At 44.8% G+C, this 19,816-nt stretch overlaps 1 protein-coding gene and 1 non-coding gene across 4 annotated transcripts in view; one reads left to right on the forward strand and one right to left on the reverse strand.

Moving 5' to 3' along the window:
* Positions 1-19,816, forward strand: part of RALGAPA2 (Ral GTPase activating protein catalytic subunit alpha 2) — a 96,402-nt gene that overhangs the window by 11,878 nt on the left and 64,708 nt on the right. Inside the window, exons 4-24 of one of the 3 annotated variants that reach the window (XM_041474097.1) lie at positions 569-626; positions 1,891-1,934; positions 2,374-2,548; positions 4,035-4,150; positions 5,364-5,502; positions 5,927-6,126; positions 8,055-8,282; positions 8,544-8,717; positions 9,548-9,685; positions 10,255-10,403; positions 10,581-10,692; positions 11,360-11,597; positions 12,111-12,275; positions 13,462-13,602; positions 14,875-15,012; positions 15,533-15,615; positions 16,446-16,536; positions 16,679-16,858; positions 18,644-18,837; positions 19,309-19,407; positions 19,645-19,800. In XM_041474097.1, coding sequence (XP_041330031.1) covers positions 569-626; positions 1,891-1,934; positions 2,374-2,548; positions 4,035-4,150; positions 5,364-5,502; positions 5,927-6,126; positions 8,055-8,282; positions 8,544-8,717; positions 9,548-9,685; positions 10,255-10,403; positions 10,581-10,692; positions 11,360-11,597; positions 12,111-12,275; positions 13,462-13,602; positions 14,875-15,012; positions 15,533-15,615; positions 16,446-16,536; positions 16,679-16,858; positions 18,644-18,837; positions 19,309-19,407; positions 19,645-19,800 — 3,018 coding nt within the window. Of the gene's footprint in view, positions 1-568; positions 627-1,890; positions 1,935-2,373; positions 2,549-4,034; positions 4,151-5,363; positions 5,503-5,926; positions 6,127-8,054; positions 8,283-8,543; positions 8,718-9,547; positions 9,686-10,254; positions 10,404-10,580; positions 10,693-11,359; positions 11,598-12,110; positions 12,276-13,461; positions 13,603-14,874; positions 15,013-15,532; positions 15,616-16,445; positions 16,537-16,678; positions 16,859-18,643; positions 18,838-19,308; positions 19,408-19,644; positions 19,801-19,816 lie in introns of those variants that run through there. The other 2 variants (XM_041474099.1, XM_041474098.1) reach the window with 2 other exon arrangements.
* LOC121357142 lies at positions 12,851-12,935 on the reverse strand. The gene has a single exon (XR_005955691.1). It is a non-coding gene; the product is annotated as a small nucleolar RNA SNORA5 (small nucleolar RNA).

Here is a 19,816-nt window from a genome sequence, read left to right on the forward strand (position 1 = left end):
TGCCACTGCTTTCTGGGCTGTGATGCTTTGTTTTTTCCTGTCAGCTTCTGTGTGCAGAACACCCTCAAATGTGTCACTGTTGCTTAGGTGACCTGCCATCCATTTGCATCCTGCATGTGGTATTACTGAGAACACAGAGGTGCTTTGTTGTGCAGAAATTTGTGGCAGTCATTTTGTCTGATAGTTGCAAGGAACTCTGACTGTCAGTCATTTATAACATTGTTTAATTTAATTTGATTTCCAAACGGAAGTGTTCAAAACTAGTTTCCTGTTTAAATATATCTTCCTAATTTCTTATTTCAATGGCTGGAAAGTTGTAAGTTGGAGGCATTTTCTGTGTGGAACCTGTGTGAAGCCCTGTGTACTGCCAGACCTTTGAGAGGTGGAGCAGCACTGAGAGCTGTGCTGCTGCCACATCCGTGGCCGAGCCCTAGTCCATGCTGCCAGCAGTTTAAAAAGAAACTGTGTATTTATTCCCATCTCATTTGTATGTTGTGCATCTGTTTCTCTGTATCTCCTGATGAACCAGTTTTATTACAGAAAATTTGACTAGTTTTGTTTCCTGCAGAAAATATTGCAGCTACTACCAGAGAGGATTTTTTATCGATGGCATTTTCGCAGTATAGGTAAGAAGAAATAGTTTGTTTTTTTTTTTTTTAACGCACTTTTTAGTAATTTTTTCAGATCAATTTTTATTTTAATGAGTGATATATGAGTAGAGTTATGAATACATGGTATTTGTTTGCAAGTTTGGCCCCAGCTGTCTTTCCCAGATTCTCATGAAATGGAGGATTTTCCCAGCATCCTGTTAGAATATGGCCTTGGTCATGACAGACACAAGATACTCATGGGTGGCTTCCTCAGACCAAGATTGTTTTTTCCCCACACTCTGGTGATATTGAAGCTTCTGGAAGAAGGGAGGGAATAGGAGTCTGGCAGAGAGCTGCCTTGGGTGGCCAGAACACCTTGCAATCCAGTGAAGTGGTTTAACTTGATAATTTCCTCTGAATCAAATGCCTTGGATTTGTCAGTGCTTTTCAAATTCTGCTTCCAAATGCCACCAGTGTGGCACCAAAGGGTTTTTATGCTGCTTATTAAAATTTAGTGGAGGGTTCTATTCCTTCCAAGTAGGACTTTTTGGTTGGGGTTGGTTTGCAGCACTGTCTGACCAGCTGCCATTTTTGTCATCAGAACAAGGAGTTGCTTTTGCAGAAGAACAATGAGAGGAAGTTAAAGGTCAAGGGAAGGGTTGTTGTCACATTTCCACTCAGCAGTGACAAAAACAAGAGGAGACATCTGCCTGGCCACTTCATAATGCTTCAGCTGCACTAGTCCAGACCAAATTGGTTCCACTTGGTTGCTCTGTAGCTGATACATTCTTTATTCTTCTATTGAGTGGTCGTAGTGGCAGAATTTTATATCTGTGTCCGAAAAGCGATGTACAGAATTTAGCAGATAATTTATTTACACCTCTGCCTTGTGATTTCCTTTTGCTTAACATTCATGCGCATTAGTGTGAATTCTGTATATATGTTAATAATTTCTATATAATCTGGTGAAATGGAGAGATCTTGTCTTTATGCACATTCCCTACATGGGAAGGAGCCTGTTTAAGGAATGTGTAAAATTCACAGATCTTACTACTAATGAAAATAATTTGAGACATGGTCCTCTGACGAAACCCAGAGGACCTCACTGGGAAGATATATCACAGTTCATCTTGGGTGCTGGTGATTGTAGCTGGATTCAGTTGGGGGTTTTCCCCACACAGTTGTCTTAAAACCCAGCACAGTGGCCCCAGAATAAGTTAAAGTAGGCTTTCATGAAATGTTTTTGAAAACATTGTGGTAGGAAGTGTCTGATAATGTCTACTTAATTTTCCTAATCCAGGGTCGATTCTGAAGAAGCTTTTGCACACTGGAAATTCTCTCAAGGTACTGCGTTGATGTTCTCATATTTCTTTTCACTTTGATTCCTGTGAAGTATGCTGCTTTGCAGATTTCCAATAGCAGTGTTTTCCACTTTGTTAGGCTTTGTAATTTTTTCTTATTCACCTTTTAATCTTAAGTTTTATTATTGTGATCCTTGATTATTTTGATGTGTTTTCAGTCATTTTACTGCTCTCATGACCGTGTGAAGTTACCTAGAGAAGGTGTTAACAGATACTGCTTAATACCCAATTTTTTGAGCTTTCTCTGGCATTAGAGCTAGGATTATATTAATGATATGAATACCCTCAGATATGATGGCAAGACTTTGCAACACCTATCTGGGATGAAGCTCTCTCCCTGCCTGTTGTGAACCGTTTACCCGTGTTACTGCACTTACAGACCTGTGTCACTACCCTTTTTGCCCAAACGCACCCCCTTGCAGCTCAGGTGTGAAGGAATCCGCCTGTTCCTGCTGTGGCTGCAAGCCCTGCAGACCAACTGTGGCGAGGAGCAGATCCTGATGTTCGCCTGCCTGGTGCCCGGCTTTCCGCCGCTGCCGTCCTCGCGCGGGCCCTGCACGCTGGAGAGCCTGGTCAGCCCCCCGGCCGCGCCCGACGGTGAGCCTCCTCCGGGGGCTCTGGGATTCTGAGCCTGGGAGAAGCAGAGAAATGAGCAAAACGATTCTTGTCTCGTTTGCCGCTCCTGTGTTGTGCCAAAGTGGAATGCAATGTGGAGGTTGTTTACCCAAAGTGATGGGGTTTTGTTTCCTTGGCCGAGCGTGTGCGGAGACTGTCGGTCAACAGACAGTCACAGGATTTTGTTCAGTTCTTGTTCAGTTTCAGTTTAGATGTAGTGTAATATAGTATAGAATAATAGTGTAATAAAGTAATTAATTAGCCTTCTGATATCAGTGGAGTCCTCCTCATCATTCCTCCCACCAATCGGGCAAAATTTCACTGATAGGGTGCCTCTCCTGGAGGAGAGGACAGTGGGTGCTGCTGCTGAGCCTTCTCCTGGGGTGCCTCTCCTGGAGGAGAGGACAATTTGCCGCTCCTGTGTTGTGCCAAAGTGGAATGCAATGTGGAGGTTGTTTACCCAAAGTGATGGGGTTTTGTTTCCTTGGCCTGTCAGGGCCGAGCGTGTGCGGAGACTGTCGGTCAACAGACAGTCATGGGATTTTGTTCAGTTCTTGTTCAGTTTCAGTTTAGATGTAGTGTAATATAGTATAGAATAATAGTGTAATAAAGTAATTAATTAGCCTTCTGATATCAGTGGAGTCCTCCTCATCATTCCTCCCACCAATCGGGCAAAATTTCACTGATAGGGTGCCTCTCCTGGAGGAGAGGACAGTGGGTGCTGCTGCTGAGCCTTCTCCTGGGGTGCCTCTCCTGGAGGAGAGGACAGTGGGTGCTGCTGAGCCTTCTCCTGGGGTGCCTCTCCTGGAGGAGAGGACAGTGGGTGCTGCTGAGCCTTCTCCTGGGGTGCCTCTCCTGGAGGAGAGGACAGTGGGTGCTGCTGCTGAGCCTTCTCCTGGGGTGCCTCTCCTGGAGGAGAGGACAATGGGTGCTGCTGCTGAGCCTTCTCCTGGGGTGCCTCTCCTGGAGGAGAGGACAATGGGTGCTGCTGTTGAACCTTCTCCTGGGGTGCCTCTCCTGGAGGAGAGGACAATGGGTGCTGCTGGCTGCCCCTGGAATTCCGAGCTGGCCGCAGTGTGTGTCCAGCTGCTGGCCTGGTGCGGCTCTAGAGCCGCCCGCTCCTGTCCCTCTGAGTGATCAGGGTTTGCTCTTTGGCTCTGGGGTGGTTTTAATCCAGATGCAGCAGCAGGAGGAGCATTTTACTGCCCCTCAAGCAGTGGAGGTTTCCTCCTTTCTGGAGGTGGAGGTTTCCTCCTTGTTGTCTCACTGCTGGTGTCAGTCCTTCCAAGCTGCTGGGAGTCTGGTGTCATCCTCGCTGGGATGTGCCAGGACTTTGGACATCTGAGCAGCTGCTGGCCTTGCACAGCTTGGTAGTGCCCTAATGGGTATTTTCAAATCAATCTTTTACGGAAAAGAGCTTTTATTTCAGTATTTTAATGCGTTCTGTGCTTGAAATCTTTGATTTTAGCCAAGATATTTCCAGAAGAAATAACGCCGCTTTTGCCAGCTGTCTCTGGAGAGAAAATTGCAGAAGACCAGACCTGCTATTTTCTCCAGCTCCTGCTAAAATACATGGTAATTCAGGTGAGGAGGATGCATGTTTGAAACTGTTCATATTTGGAGGATGTATTCATGGTAGAAAATTAAGCCTACGCTGCATTTGCGTGGAGCTGGGTTTACCCTTCCCCAGCACATTTTTTACTCTTAAGTGGAAAATCATCCCAAAGGTATTTCCCTGTGCCATTTTTTGGTGAAAATAAGAAGTTTGCCACACTTTTGTGATAAGAATTAATGAATGTTATCCAGACTTGCAGAATAACTGACTGTTTTATGTGCTTGCAGTTGCGTTTAGAAAATTGATGTGGGGTAAAGATTCAGTTTGTTCTCTTTGGACACATACCTAGATGAAAAGGAATATAAAGGGCCACTGGAGGAAGAGATAAAGAGAGATGGCTTCTGTGATGTTTTTAAAAGGATGCAAGTGACATGTACATAAAATTTAATTAGAAGTAGATCAGATGAATCTGTGCAGGAAATAAATTAAGATAATGTATATATTTTAAAAGTACAAGTTAAGCAACATTTGAAATAAAGTGGAAGCTGTGCAGACAATGAACATTAAAGAGCCTTGTTATTAAAAAAAGATAAATTATAATTAAATACTTTGAGATACACTTTCTAGTATGAAAAGGCAAGACCAAAATAGTATTTGGAAAGGGTTTTGTCATCTTGAATAAATGCTTTATTTTAAAAAGTGGCTGCATGAAATTATCAGCTTCCTCCACAGCACCCTTTGTTTTACATACTGGAGTCTCACAACACTTCAGTTAAAAACAAAAATGTCACTCTTTTTATATTCTTGTTACCTGTGAGGGGTCTAAACAAACCTGCTGACTCTACAAATCCCATTGCATAGTGGTTCCAGTGTTTGTTTATTTGTGTTTATTCTGACAAAAGAAAATATTAATGATAAAAGCAGAACTCAAAGTGACTTTGTCAAAATGTATGCATAAGAAGCAAATTTATTGAGAGCTGAAGAGGACAGTTGCTGTCCTCCTTTGGTTAGAGCAGTTCAAATACACTGGCTTCCACTGAGCTTGCTGGCTTTGGGGGAATGCTTTATTCTTGCTTTCCATTCTTACTGAAGTTTGTAAAGGTGGTTTTGGGACTGTGCTGCTTTTTCTTTTCTTGCTAAAGTGTAGTTGCTTGTCTTTTTTGTGTTCAGGGGGAAACAACTGTCAGTATAACACATTAACTTAAAGCTTTTTGTTTGTTTCTCTCTGACTCTCTGACAAAGGCTGCCAGCTTGGAGTGGAAGAACAAGGAGAACCAAGACACTGGGTTTAAGTTTCTCTTTACTTTGTTCAGAAAATACTATCTTCCTCACTTGTTCCCATCTTTTACAAAGCTAACCAACCTCTACAAACCTGTGCTGGGTAAGTAGTGAGCTTTGCCTTTGAAGAAGAAAAAGCCAGAGCCTGCTCTCAGCAATATCTCAGTTACCAGCGGGTGTATTGCTACAGCTCTGTGGGATGAGGAGATTTTTCTCCCTGATTTTGTGTAAAATTAACTAATGTTGTAGCAGGGCTGGTTCTTTGTTTCAGCTTTTGCCCTCCCTTTTGCAGCACTTCCTTTTGCTTTCCTTTGTTTTGGGTGATACTAATGATAACCTCAGGAAAGAGCTGTGCTGTTACGTTGTCCTGAGGAGCAATAAAGTTAGGATAGAATACAAGCATTAATAAAATAAAAGCAGTCGGTCATTGCATCTGTTATTTCTTGGGTGATGTGTTGGGTACATTTAGCCAGAGTTGGGAAGCAATTACTAAGATTTGTTTCTCTCTTCCTTTTTGTCCCCCCCAGACATCCCTGATATCAGGCCGAGGCCAGTGTATGTCACTGCAACACGGAACAATGAGAGTGTCTACTGCACTAAAATCCCCTACATGGCAGCTCGAGTGGTTTTTATCAAGTGGCTCGTTACATTCTTCCTTGAAAAGAAGTATTTAACTGCTGTTCAGAGCACAAAAAATGGAGGAGAAATGCTCCCTAAAATTATTCAGGTGGGCTTTAAAGTTTGCCTCTCTTCTTGCATGCCTGCTAACCTTGCAGATGATCTCACTGCACTGACAGCTGAAGCACAAAGAAATGCTACCCCATAGTGAATAAATGATGTAGCTGTTTATTTGATTTTCTTTTTCTTTGATGAAGGAGGGAATCTCCAAGCAAAACCCTTTGGTAATTCACTAGAAGGTTTTTTTCCCTCCCCCTCATAACTTGTTTCATTACCAGCTTCAGCAGTATTATATTTAGACTTTTGGAATTTACTCTGTAAACTGTCATACTTGGTGGTTCCATGGACTGTTTCCCAGTGACATCAAAGGCTGCTTTGTTTTCCTCTCAGTTATAGCAGCTGTTTACAATGAGATATTAGAGAAATATTTCATTTATAAATTCATGGTTGAGACTCCTCTGGCGTTAGATGCCTTACAATGAATTTTATAAATCGATGCTTTTGAGAGACTTTCCAGCTTCCTGTTAAGAATTTAGAATCAATCTCAGCTTACATTTGGTCTTGAACAATAGGTGAGTGTCAGCTGTGGGCTCAGCAGAGAAGCAACACAGTTTGAGAGGGTGCAAAATGCAGGCAGTGCCAGAGCAAAACCTGGCAAAAAGGTGTTAGGCCTTATAATGTGTAGTGCTACAATCCATCTTTTCCCCAAGATAAAGGGACTTGGGGATTCCTCTCCACTGTGTCTGTGCCTTCCTTTACACTCTTAGCATGGCGTGGACAATTCAGTTGTTGTGTGCTGTGAGGAAGTGTCCAGTCTGCAAGGACCAAATTCCTTCTTGGATGGAGTGGCAGACTGAAATTTGTTGTGCCTGGCTGCTGGGATGGCAGTGTTGTGCCAGATAGGGTATCCCTAAAAATATGGGTGTTTAGAAAGGTAGGTGCTGCTGCCTATCTCTTGTCCCCAACAAACCTCTCCTGTCGAAAAGCAAGTTGAGTTAACATTCAGGCAATGCACTCAAACCTCCACTCAACACCCACCGCAACTGGCTCAGCGGTAGAGGCAAGAAAGGCTCTCCTGCAAGGTTTTAGTCCAGTGGAGTGATACAGCTGGAGGGAAACCTGGTGGGAAAGAGAATGAGCCGTGTGGAGCAGCTTAAGAAAGGGAAGGGGTGGGGAGCAGAGCAAAGGTCTGGGCAGAGGGGACTGGCCTCCAGAGGAAGGGGGTGGCCACCAGGGATGCCAGGCCAGTCAGAGGAAGGAGAAACCAGAGGAAGTTATGACACAAAAGCTCCATGGGGGAGTCTGTTTTTCCCCAAAGGAGGATTAACTCTATGGTGAGTAGTTACTGATGTTTCCAGGGCTGAGGGCTTGGGGATTGACCAAGGGGAGAGAGTTCATGGGATGCTAACTTCGGGTCGCCAGTTAACGGCCTCTTCAGCCAGGGTATGCCGGGTGGGCTGCAATGGTCCGGATAGCTCAGTCCTGCTCAGCACAGCCTGTCCGAGCTCCAAAGCATCTGCTAGCCACAGGCAACCTCATCAAGCTCAAGTGATATCAGCTCTTAGTGATTTCAGCTCTTTAGCTTGCTAGGTGCCGCAGCAGACGCAGGGAGAGAGAGGAGAAGGCTGTGTGAGGTTCCGAATAAATTCTTCACTGGGGTCTTGTATGAAGGTTCTCAGTGACAGCTCTTCTGCTGAACTGGGCAGAAGTAGGGATTTATATAGGGGTTTTGGAAATTGTCCAATAGTAAAGGTCAGAGGAAAGTGACCTACAGGCTTACAGAGAGATAAGCAAGGGTCCAAAGACGGAAGAGAGGGGCTTCTAAGGCCCAGCCATCATGACTTGGCTTTTCCTATCTCAGGCTTCTGACCACCAGGGAGCCATTGCAGGCCCCTGGCCTGCTACAATGCTGCATATCCCGAGCTCTCTGTGGTGATCCCAGAGTGTGGTGGGTGATGTGCTGTGCTGTGCCTGCAGACAGTTGCCGTGGGCCAGGAGAAGAGCGTGGAGCTGGAGGCGGGCGCGGCGCCCGCGGGCGAGCAGGAGCGCGGCAACTCCAGCAGCAGCAGCCTGTCGGACAGGAGGCTCAGCAGCTGCAGCCTCTGCAGCGTGGAGGAGCAGCACCGCGGCGTCTACGAGATGGTGCAGGGCATCCTGCTCTCCACGCGCGGATACGTCAACTTCGTCAACGAGGTGTTCCGCCAGGTCTCTGCCCTGCTGCTTGTTTCTGAAGGGAGCGGGTGTGAGAGGCGCTCTGCGGGGCTGGATGCTGGGCAAACTTGGTGCTGGTCACAGCAGCAGCCTTTAAGGTTGGGCTCCTTCCTAGGTCTAGTTTAAAGATCAGGTTATGGAATTGTTGAGGGAACTGAGTCTTGCTACTTAAAATGGCAGCGTGTGGGTTTGTAAGCACCACATCTGTCCTGTTTTTGTTGCTGCCTTCTGAAATCGGTGAACTTTCCTTTTCAGGCTTTTTTGTTGCCGCCTTCTGATATATCCGCAACACGGAAGGTGGTGAAAGTGTACCAGAAGTGGATACTGCAGGAGAAACCTGTGTTCATGGAGGAGCCAGACAAGAAGGAGGACAGCCAGGATGCTGTTGCTCCCTTGGAAGACTCCTCAGTGCAAACAGACGGTAAACATGTATGGTATCCCTGTTCCTTACTTTGTCCACTGCAATATGGGAATTTTCACCTGACTCTGTAGAGGAGTAACAGTTTAAAGTGTGGGGAAAGTAGGGGTTAAAAAATGCTTTTATTTAAGGACTCACAGTTGAAATAGTTACTGAGTAGCACTTAGAGTGCAGGGAGGGTTGCAGCTGGTTTTAGAAACATCATTTGTGGTTATTCCCTGCATGTGTTAATATGACAGCAGGAACTTCATGGAAGACACTGATGGGTTTTGCAGTGCTAAAATTGACTGTCTGCTGGCCTAAGGCATGGAGAACTATTTCATTTTGGTGGTGCTTAAAAACTTGACAATATGTATTAATTTCTGTATATTGTAGCTGGACATCTTAATCTAGAAAATTTATCCCTAGATACTGTTCCTGTGCATCATCTTTTAATATCCTGTTTTGAACCATCACTAGAAGTTCTTTGACACTGTTGACACTGTTTAAAGGGAAGTTTTCTAGTACTGAATAAGAGGTTTGATTTGTAAAACGAGAATTACAAGGTTTTTACTTTGTTTTGTAGAGGATTTGTGATTTTGCCAGACTTAAATTCAAGTGTTACTACAATCAGTGACTGTGAAAAGTGGTGAAAAATATTTTAAGTAACATACCTTTTAAAACTTCTATGAGCCTTCAAATTCCACGTGTGGAAATGAAAAAATAACAGCCAGGAATTCCCTGTGGAAATGAGTGTATGCCACGCCAGTTCCCCTGCTTTTGCTGCTGACCTCAGGGATGGTTTTGTATCAGTTGTGGTGTGTCCTTTGTGCCCTGCTGCTAACCAGGCTGTGTTTGGCAGCTCTCCTCGGAGCCCTGCGGGCACAAGCGCTCCTCCAGCTGGGGCAGGACCTACTCCTTCACCAGTGCCGTCAGCAGGGGCTGCGTGCTGGAGGATGAGGACAGGGATGTGAAGGCTGGTGCTCAGGCTGCACTGCAGGTGAGCTGGGTGGGAAGGGGCCATGACCTGCCTGGCCACAGAACTTGCAAATTCCTTTACAGTCTCTGAGATGGAGGAAAAGAACTACCATGACTTGATTGGTTCTGTAAGACTCAATTTGGACTTCATGTGTCACTCTGAAATGTGTATTAAACCTCATGACCATGTCTTAAGGCCAGAGATCTGTATTTTAACACAGAAGGCTAATTTTTTTCCTCCTGTGAGTACTAGGAATTAATCAGAACCATGCATTTACTTCTTCTGAACTTCATTTATTGAAAATCCTGGTGGCTGTTTAAGCATATGACGGCAGGAAATGGGTGGCTGGAGGAATGTCCTCTTGCCTGCCCCAGCAGAGGAGACACTCACAAACCACATACTGAGCCTTGGTGGGTGTGTGATGGGAGCCACCTGGCTCTTTCCTGGAATAACACAAAAATTAAGTGATGGGTAAAACTTGAAACTTCCTCTAAGGAAAAGGGAAGGTTTAACTGAAGGAGCACAGTATTTTGTTGTAAGTCTTGCCTGTTTTCATTCCTAACACTGTGAAAATGGACTGTCAACACCAGGTATTCCTGACAAACTCGGCGAACGTTTTCCTGCTGGAGCCATGCACTGAGGTCCCTTTGCTGCTGAAGGAGCAGGTGGATGCCTGCAAAGCTGTTCTCAGCATCTTCAGGCGCATGATAATGGAGCTGTCCATGAACAGAAAGACATGGTAAGGTTAACATACCGTCATTCAAGAGAAAAAGTTGTTAAGAGTCCACAACCAACCAAGCTATTCCACGAATTATCTGTGAAGTCCAAAGTGTGACTGCATTCTCAATAAGTAAGGCTTTGCTGCAGGATTAATGAGCAGGTACAACTAATGGAGCACCTTTTGTTTTGGAATCAGGGAACAGATGCTGCTGATACTCCTCAGAATAACAGAAGCTGTGATGCAGAAGCCAAAGGAGAACCAGACCAAGGACACGTTTGCTCAGAGCATGGCGGGGCTGCTGTTCCGAGTGAGTGAGTGGGGCTGGTTGGTTTGCTCTGTCACAACTGCCCACAGTTTTAGTTGAGTACCATGAAACCTACTTGTATTACTGTGAAGGAGGGGTTTCTCATGTTTTGCTAGTAATTATTTTGTAAACTGTTACTAACGGAGGGAGAGTTGGGTTTGCTCTGTTCTTCAGGGCTCTTTTACAAACTGTGGTAGCACAGATGGGATATTTTCAGTGAGTGTCTCTAAAGTGTAAAAATCAAGTAACTGTTTTCCTGAAAGTCCAGCTGGCAAGTCAAAACTGAGTCACACCGAGTGAAAGAGACATTTATGCTTCCTACTGTACTTCCAGCCTGGAAAGTGTAACTGGGTGTGTAGTGCTGCCCCAGGGCTCAGCTGCTGCAGTCGTTCTGTGGGTGTAGGACAGTCATTCATTCTGCTGTTATTACAGAGTGTCTTATTTCAGTTTGCCAGACAACATTTAGCCTGAAATTTTTCTTAATTTCCTTCATCAGTAACTTTCCCTGTTATTTCTGGGAGTGTTTTTTGAGGGAAAATAGCGCTGCACATCAGTTGTGCCTCTCCAAGAGCCTGTGCTGATGTGCAGGTCGGAGTTGTGGGCTGGGCTTGGTGTGCTGAACTCATCTTGTCAGCCCTGCCCGAGCTGCCACTGGTGTCTCTTCCCTCAGACCCTCATTGTGGCTTGGATCAGAGCCAACCTGAGCGTTTACATCTCCCGGGAGCTGTGGGATGAGCTGCTCAGTGTCCTGTCCTCCCTGACGGACTGGGAGGAGCTCATCAACGAGTGGGCCAACATCATGGACTCCCTGACAGCAGTGCTGGCCAGGACTGTGTATGGTGTGGAGATGACAAACCTGCCCCTGGACAAGCTCAGTGAACAGAAGGAAAAAAAGCAGAGAGGCAAAGGTTTGACTTTGTGCTTCAGTGCTTTTTTGTATCGAACCGGTTAAATATTGAAGCTTAGTCTTAAAAATTAATTTAATGTTAAACACTACTTAATCTGGTGTAAGGACCTGTTTAATCAAATGTGAAGCACTTGGGATTTGTGTGTTGTCATCCTTCACTGGGGAGGAGAGGTAGTTGGGGGCAGGCTGGAGTCTGCACCTACAGTCAGGGTTTTTTGGATGGCAGAGGTTAAATGTGGTTTCTTGTGCTGTTGGCTGGCACTGGCAACTCTGTAAAAATTCCTTTCTGTGTGTTTTTAATAAAGTTTCTAATTGATAGTATTTTAGCTGCATTTGCATGCCACCTTGAGATCAATGCACATAGTTTGAACTACCAGTTGGTTTTGATTAATAGCAAAAGTTAACCTGTATTGTTTAAAGTATTAATATTGCCATGTCTGAGTCCATTCGTACTTCAGCAAAAATACATGCCAAAGCATCCAGTGCCAGAAAATTTTGTGTTCTTTGTCCTTAGGTGGTGTTCTAGAGCCTCAGAAGACAGCTGTAGTAGGAAGATCTTTTTCCTTAAGCTGGAAAAGTCACCCCGAAGTTGTGGAGCCAATGAGATTCAGAAGTGCCACAACCTCCGGGGCCCCAGGAGTGGAGAAAGCAAGAAACATTGTCCGTCAGAGAGCCACAGGTTAGTTAGACCACAGCTGAGTGCTTTGGTACCCAGACACTCAGTAACACTCAGGTTTTAAACCTGCCTCTGAGGGGTGGCTGCTGCCAAAAGCAACTAAATAATTAACCGCCCCAACAGGGATGTTGCACATCCATGTCGGGATGTCTTGGCCAGTGTGAATCACAAAGTATTTTGGGAAATTCTCTATGTAAGCTTTTAGCTACAGGACATTGAATTGTGAGTTAAACCTGTTCATGTTAGGGGGTTTTCTAGAGGTACGTGGCTGTTTTTGTCAGTTCCTAAGAGAGCATTTGCTACTAACAGGCAGCTAGCAGATATTGATACAACTATTTCCTGGGAGCACAAGGTAAACCAGGTATTTAATAAATAATGTTATCCTTTCATAGGGTTGCTTTATGTGCTCTCTTTTTTTTGGCATGATGAAGTTTTCCTCTCATGTTTACTTCTGCAAAGAGGAAAGCAGGAGGGAGACTGGGTTGAGGAATGTTGGGGTAACAGCTGAGACCCCAGACATGGAAGAGATTTCAGTTTGTTCAAGCATTTCAGCAGCCTGAACCTGGCCTGTCTTTATATCATGTCAGCATGTTTCCATGTGCTGGTTTGCTGGGGCAGACTCCTGTGCAAGCCCCTGCTTTGAGCAGGAGCTGCTGGGCTGCACAGCTCCCTCCCCAGTTCCTCACCGGGAGAGCTGGAAGGATGGAGAGCACTGGGGGTGGTTTGTGGCTCCATGGCTGAGCCACGGCCTCCAGCCTGGATCACAGAGTGCTTTGGCAGTAGAGCCAGTTCAGTCTTGAGTTTTATTTGAGTTCTATTTCTAAATTCAGTGAGTCCCTGTTTATGCTTCAGTGAAGAGTTCTCTCTACTGCTGCAGCATTTTCCCCTTTGACACCTTGCCAGAGCAGTAGGGAGAACCTGGAAGTGTTGATCCACAGCTTTTCTTTTTTGTGTGTGTTCAAATAAAAGGCACTTCCACACTTGCTATGGATCAGAAATCCCTGATTATTACTCTTTCAGTGTGAGGGAGTGTTGCACAATATTAACTTACATCTCAGGGGTGAAACCCCTGGGCTTACTGTTGAAAAGCTTTATCCTGAAACTCTGGGTTTGGTTGTGTTGTGGCACTCAGAACTGCAATATTTCACTGTGTTCCTGATATAATTATTGCTCTATTTTTTCCTGTAAGCTAAGCGAAGCCAGTCTATCAGCAACTGTGTCCATCTTTATGAGGCTTTGCCAGCCACTAAAAGTGTACCTCTTCTGCTTCACACTGTGAGCTCTCTCTTCCCTGGTATCTCTTACACTTCTTGCTCTCACAGACTGTCAGGTACTGTACTTTAAAGTCATCTTTGATATCAATGTTCTTTATATTTTTAAACTGCTCTCTGCCTGTTCCCTTTCTGTCTGGTTGGTTCTTCTCAGAATGTTTGCAGCACTGCAAGCAAAGCAATTTTTGTTCATGTTGATATTAAAGACTGCCATCAGTTGCAATTAGATCTGTATTGCCTAGTAACTAAAGTAAAAATTCCCCTGTTTCACTTCCTGGGAGGGATTTGTGACTCCTGAGTCCTGCCAGACTCATTACCTGCTGTAGCAAGAGAAAGGAGAGCTCCGTACGTGGTGTTTAAGGCCCTGTGGGGATTCCTGCTCACTGAAATATCTTTGGTGTGTTCTCATCTCAAGTTATTTTGGGGGGAATGCTGAAATTGTTCCAGCTAGTGAATTGCATTGAATGTTTTATTTTATTGCTTTCTGTAAGACATTGAAAGTCAACTGAAGTCAGTCGATACCAGAAATGTTAGTTTTTGTGTATGTGCTTCCTGAGATAACTTTCTGAAATACCTACAGTGTTTATTAAGTAGTAAAGCAATATTAAAACTTGCACACTGCTGGATGGAAACACTGGAGCATTACTAGCCTTTTTTGGTGGTTTTTTTTTTTTTCCCAAATGCGAAGAGAAATTAATTTCTCAAAGTGCTGTGTTGTTCTGCAATCTCAAGAATTCCTTGCTCCTTCCCCAGCACGTCAGTTTATTTTCGCTTGGGGATTTCCATGCCTCTCTCTCCTCCTTTTGTTTCTCATTTGCAGATACAGCCAAACCAAAAGCTGCCTGGTTGGGTTTGTCCTCACAAGCTAAACCCAAGTTATATCTGGCTCAGAGCTTTTTTACTATAAGTTTTTGCCTTTCTTTATTCCTCCTCCTTTTGCCTCTTTCTGGAGGCACTCAGGGGGCACAGCCAGCTTCTCCCAACACTGCATTTAAGGAAGTTCTGTTGCCCCTGCTCTTTCTCTCTTGAGAATGAACAGGGCCCAGCTGGGGTTTCCAGCACTGAAAACCCAGCTTTGTTCATGGGACCTCCTCCTCTTTAGCTCCCAAAATCACATCTCTCCTTTTCTAGACCTTTTATGCTGCTCATGCATCTCTAAACTTCACAGTTTTTCTAAGGATGTTTTATAGAACTTAAGTTATAACTTGTAAATTTTATCTTGGGAATTTTAAATATTTGCAAGGGTTGCTTTTTCATAGAGCTTAGGTGAGGAGTTCACAGAGGTACATATGAGCTCCTGCAAATATTTTGTGTTGTAATTAAATCAACAGAAGTTGAAGAATCTCAACAGCTGGAAAATTCAGAAGGAACAGAAGCTGCAGGCCCATTTGCAGACCAAGAGCAGCAGCTTACTCGAAGCAGCAGCACTTCAGATATTGCAGATCAGATTCCATCTGATTTTTTTCAAGGTAATTCTAATAAACTGCAGCAATACTGTGTTTTTCAAGGAAAAGGTTTGAGACTTGTTCAGCCTCACAGGTGCTGCTCTTAATTACTTTGGTTTCCAGCTCTCCTCTAAAATGTGGTTTTAGTTAATTTTCTTAGTGGCTGCATAGTTGGTAAGTTGTTGAAAGAACTGTTTTAAGGAAGTTAGAGACTGTCAGTGCAGGATGGGACCTTTTGTAAAGCAGGGAGGCCAAAAATGGAACTTGGAATGTGTGTGCACTTTGCATGTAACTCTCTGACTTTTCACCTGACTTGCATTTGAATTTTGTGTATTCAAGCTGCAGTTGGAGTTCAGTTCCTCTCCTGTAAGTATGTTATGCTTCTGAAGGATTTTTCAAAGCTTCTTGTATCCAATTTAAGTGTTGTGTGGCCCTTAACTATAAATATGAGACGTGTAAACATAGCTGAAATTTACATGAGACTTGCTGTGTGTTTTGGTCCTGGAAATGTTTATAGTTCTTGTTTCCTTTCTGAAACTTCTAGGTAAAAAGGCTGGAAATTCAACTTCAGACTCCAAATCAGTTCAGGAAAATAAGGGATATGTAAAGGAGCATGAAGCTGAGCAAGTAAGGCAAAGCCAAAAGTAATGTCTGTGAAGATCCTAGCAGTGTTTTCTTTCTAATCAGAAGTGTTTTAGCATTCAGAAACTCTAGGAGGTGGAAGTGTGAAAACCCATCAATCCCATTTCTGGTGTGGCATCTGGAAGTGTGCCCTGTAGCAGGTTATTGTCCTGCTGGGTGTGATCAGTTTGTGTCTCCTGATGTCATCAGCTGCTTCTGCAGTTGTATCTCTGTTCTAGTCTTACACAAGGCTTTGGTCTTTTTTTGAAATATCAACAAGGAGTTTGTAACTTTTAAAAGATAAATAATTCATGGCTATTACAGAGCTACAGTACACTGGAATAAATGTTTGATGCTTTAAAGCACTGATGAAAATGCTTCTGTTCAGCACAGTTCCTATCACCAGCCGTGCATGGCAGATGTTAGTGTGAGTTGACATCAGCACAGACAAACTTCATACATTTTTAATGGCAACTTTTGACTGAACAGTTGAAACAACAAATTACTTAGCCTGATCATCTCTGTGAAATATGAAGGACGAAAGATTTTTTTTTTTTTAATACCTTAAGAAATTATTTCAGATGTGTTTGAAAAACATAGGTAAAAAATCCTGCTTGTTGGTGTGAAAACTGAGGTTGTGAGAGGGAGGATAAAGAATGAAATGGAAAGCCTGATGTTTTCCTAAGGACACTGACATACACTTTTTACTCTGAATATTCATGAGAATGTCTTGACTGGGTTGTGGTTAATTTCTAAAGACTGTGTGGGTGTGAAATTTGCTGGAGTCGGTGTAGTGCTCAGAGCTGTATGAGCTGAGATGAATTCTTTCCCTGCAGGTGCTAATGCAGAGGAGCAGCAGTACAGCTGAGCTGGATCTGAAAGCAGACTTGCAGCAATCTCACGGGTATTACAGAGAGAGAGAGAAAAGTGAGTGCCCCGAGACAGTTTTTGCCAAGCACAGCCCCTGAAATCTGCCGTGATTTTGTTGCAGCCAGCCGAGACGCTTCTCCGGGGCGCTGTGCTGCCGCAGCCCGGGGCGCAGCTGTGAGCAGCACTGTGCTGTTTGCAGGTGAGAGCGTGAGCAGTGACACGTCCCTGGGCTGTGGAGCTGACGTGGACATCGCGCTGGTGGCCTGGCAGGCGGCCGAGGATGACCCCGAGGCCGGGCTGGCCACGGGAGCGGGCGGGGATCCTGCAGCGCCACGCTGGCTCCAGCTCAGCCCCTCGCAGGAGCCCGCCAACCTCACAGGTACCACGGGCCCCACTCTGTGTGTGAGCTCACTCCTGGGCCCCAGAGAGGAGTGCTCCTCACTTGGCTTATGTGGCACGTGGCACCAAGGACCCTTCATCGTGCTCACTCAGGGTGGAAGGGGTTTGGATCATCCATTGCTTTGCCAGTAAACGATGTTCCAGAAAGCCACTGCCTGCCCAGCTGAAAATAACTGGGCTTCTTACAGTGCCTAACTGGGTACTCATGTGCCTGCCCCAGTGTTGAAGTACAGCATACTAATATATGTTTCAAGTGAACAGGTTTTATTTCATAGCAGCGTGGTCTGAGGAAGTGTCTCACTGTAGTTTTTGACTGATAGGAAATAAGTGGTTCATTCTTTGCCATTTGTAAAGGTACCCTTCATCTGGTAGTGTGAGTCAGGTATTAGGTCAGGAGCTTAATGCAGTGATGTAGGGATGTCTTAGAGGCTGCCTTCCTAATGAATACACAATTTCAAGGGTGCTTTTTCATGTTGACTTTTCCTTTGAAATATCTGTGCTTTAATGAACCAGCACACCTAGTCCAACTGCTGGGACTGCTGCTGTAAAAAAGGTAATACTGCCCGTGGTAGGAATGATCATGTATGATAAATTCATTGTTTGTGGCTGTGGTGCAAGAATTGCCCCTTTGGGGGTACAAAGAGAGAGAACCACATGTAGCAACCTGGCAGGTAATGTGGAGTGAAAGGAGAAGTGGGTTAACAGATGTGCCATTGCCCAGCAGAGCCAAAGTGCCCTTGACTGCTTTCCTGCCTCCCAGCCAAGTCACAGCTCGCTCTGCCGTGGAAACCTGATAGGGTAAGGCAGAACAACACTGACACTGCCACTGAGCAGCAGAGATGCCGCTTCCCTGAGCACGGATCTGTAGGAGGTCGTTCTAATGTGCTTAATAAATAACATGTGGTTTAGCACTTCGGGACTTTGTAATGCTACAAAACAAAAAGGGGGGAAGATCCCCAAAGTTGTTTTTAAAACATATTCAAACATAAAAGCATCTAAAATGCCTTTTTATTTCACTAACCTTCCTTGAGTCCTCAGAGGACATGAGTTATTTCTTTCTTCCTTTGTAGAGGTTTCCTGCAACTTCCTTCCATGCCTTGGTTGCTGCAGGTATGCCTGGAGCATGGCTGTGCTGCTGCCTGTGACAGGAGAGCAGCTATCAGCTCTTGTCATTAAAATGTGCACTTCAGTCTGGATTTGTACTGTTTAAGAGCATAAATCCCATTACCCTGACAGCCTTCTCCAAGCTCTGCTTTCTCAGGAGCTGCTCTGGATGAGTGGTGATGCCTGAGCACATTCCTCAAGGCTCTTCAGCCGTGGTTTTTTATTCCTTTGTCCAGTTGCATTGCCAGGTCTTACTACACTGTGTGATCTTAAAAAAAAAAAGAAAAAAGAAAGGACTTTTATAAATATAGAAATATTGCCTGTAAGAGTGAGTTATTGATTGAGTACATCCCTCAGGTACCTGAATGTTGCATTTAGCTGCATTTGCCTCCCTGTAGAAAAGCCCTCTGGGGTGGGGACAGTGTGGTGTGGCAGTGCTGTGCCCTGTGGTGCTGTCACCTCCGAGCCCCTTTGCCTACGTTTGCTGCCGTGTTTTTCTTTGACTCAAAAGCAGCTTCAGCAATGAAAGAGAGAGATTTGGGGGAGAGAATTCTTGTGAGATGGAAGATGGTTAGGAGGAGTAATGACCAGATTTTGTTGACCAAATTCATGCTTAGACCACATTTCTAACTTGTGAAAATGGAACACTTTAAATTTACAGACAGCAGTGAGTTCCTGGCGGACGATTGCAGTATAATTGCTGGTGGGAGCCTTATTGGTTGGCATCCTGATTCTGCTGCTGTGCTGTGGAGGAGAATCCTGGGAATTCTTGGAGATGTGAACAACATACAGTCACCTAAAATCCATGCAAAAGTTTTTGGCTACCTTTATGAGCTCTGGTATAAACTTGCAAAGGTATGTGTTACTTAGAGCTAATGGTAATGACACATTTCTTTTGTTGTGGAAATGATTATTAAATGAGATTTAGTGTTAGCGCCTGGAGCATAAATGTGGCATGGGAGGGCTCTGTCTTAAAGGAAGTTTTGTCTTGTTTGGTTTCCAGCAGCAAACTCCAACAGAGAATCCTGTCCAATGACAAGAGAATTTAAATGGGGTGTGGAAACAGTAGCAAAGAAAAAAAGGAGTACAGACATTGGTATTTGTGTAAAGGCCCATAGTGTGACTCAAACTGGCAGTGTTTGCTTTGGCCAGGGAACAGCAGCACAGACCAAGCTTTCCTGGTGGCTTTGGCTGAAGCAGGAGCTCTGTATAGCCCCAGGTGTAGTACCTGAATGTAAATAAAGTAAAAGTAAAACATAATCATGAAAAAAAAAATCATTAAAAAAGATACTGGTTTTATTAACGCTTTTCTTTAAAAACCATCAGATCCGGGACAACCTCGCTATCAGCGCTGACAATCAGTCAACTCCCTCTCCTCCCGTCCTGATCCCTCCTCTCAGGATATTTGCATCATGGCTGTTCAAGGTCAGTTCTGAAGTTCTCACACAGGAGTATTTTTTTCTATATCAGAGCTGAACGGGTATGCATTTAGTTGCCTTATTTTTAACTTTTACCGTCGCTGCTGGCCAAGACAGCACGTGCCCTCCAAAGGCTCTTAGGAGCTGAATACGAGGTGCTTTGTGGGAGAGCTGCTGGGCACGCATTGCACGGGCTGGCTGGTGGGGAAGGCAAGGAGTGATGCAGGGTTTATTGTTGTTGCAGGCAGCCATGCTGCCCAGCGAGTACAAGGAGGGGAAGCTGCAGGCGTTCCGGCTGCTCTGCGCCATGATGAGCCGGCGCCAGGACCTGCTGCCCAACTCGGACTTCCTGGTGCACTTCTACTTCGTCATGCGCCTGGGGCTGACCAGCCAGGACCAGGTACGAGCTGTGCTTC

The sequence above is a fragment of the Pyrgilauda ruficollis genome, unplaced genomic scaffold (genome assembly GCF_017590135.1).
Source record: "Pyrgilauda ruficollis isolate IOZ18807 unplaced genomic scaffold, ASM1759013v1 scaffold31, whole genome shotgun sequence".
NCBI lineage: Eukaryota > Metazoa > Chordata > Aves > Passeriformes > Passeridae > Pyrgilauda > Pyrgilauda ruficollis.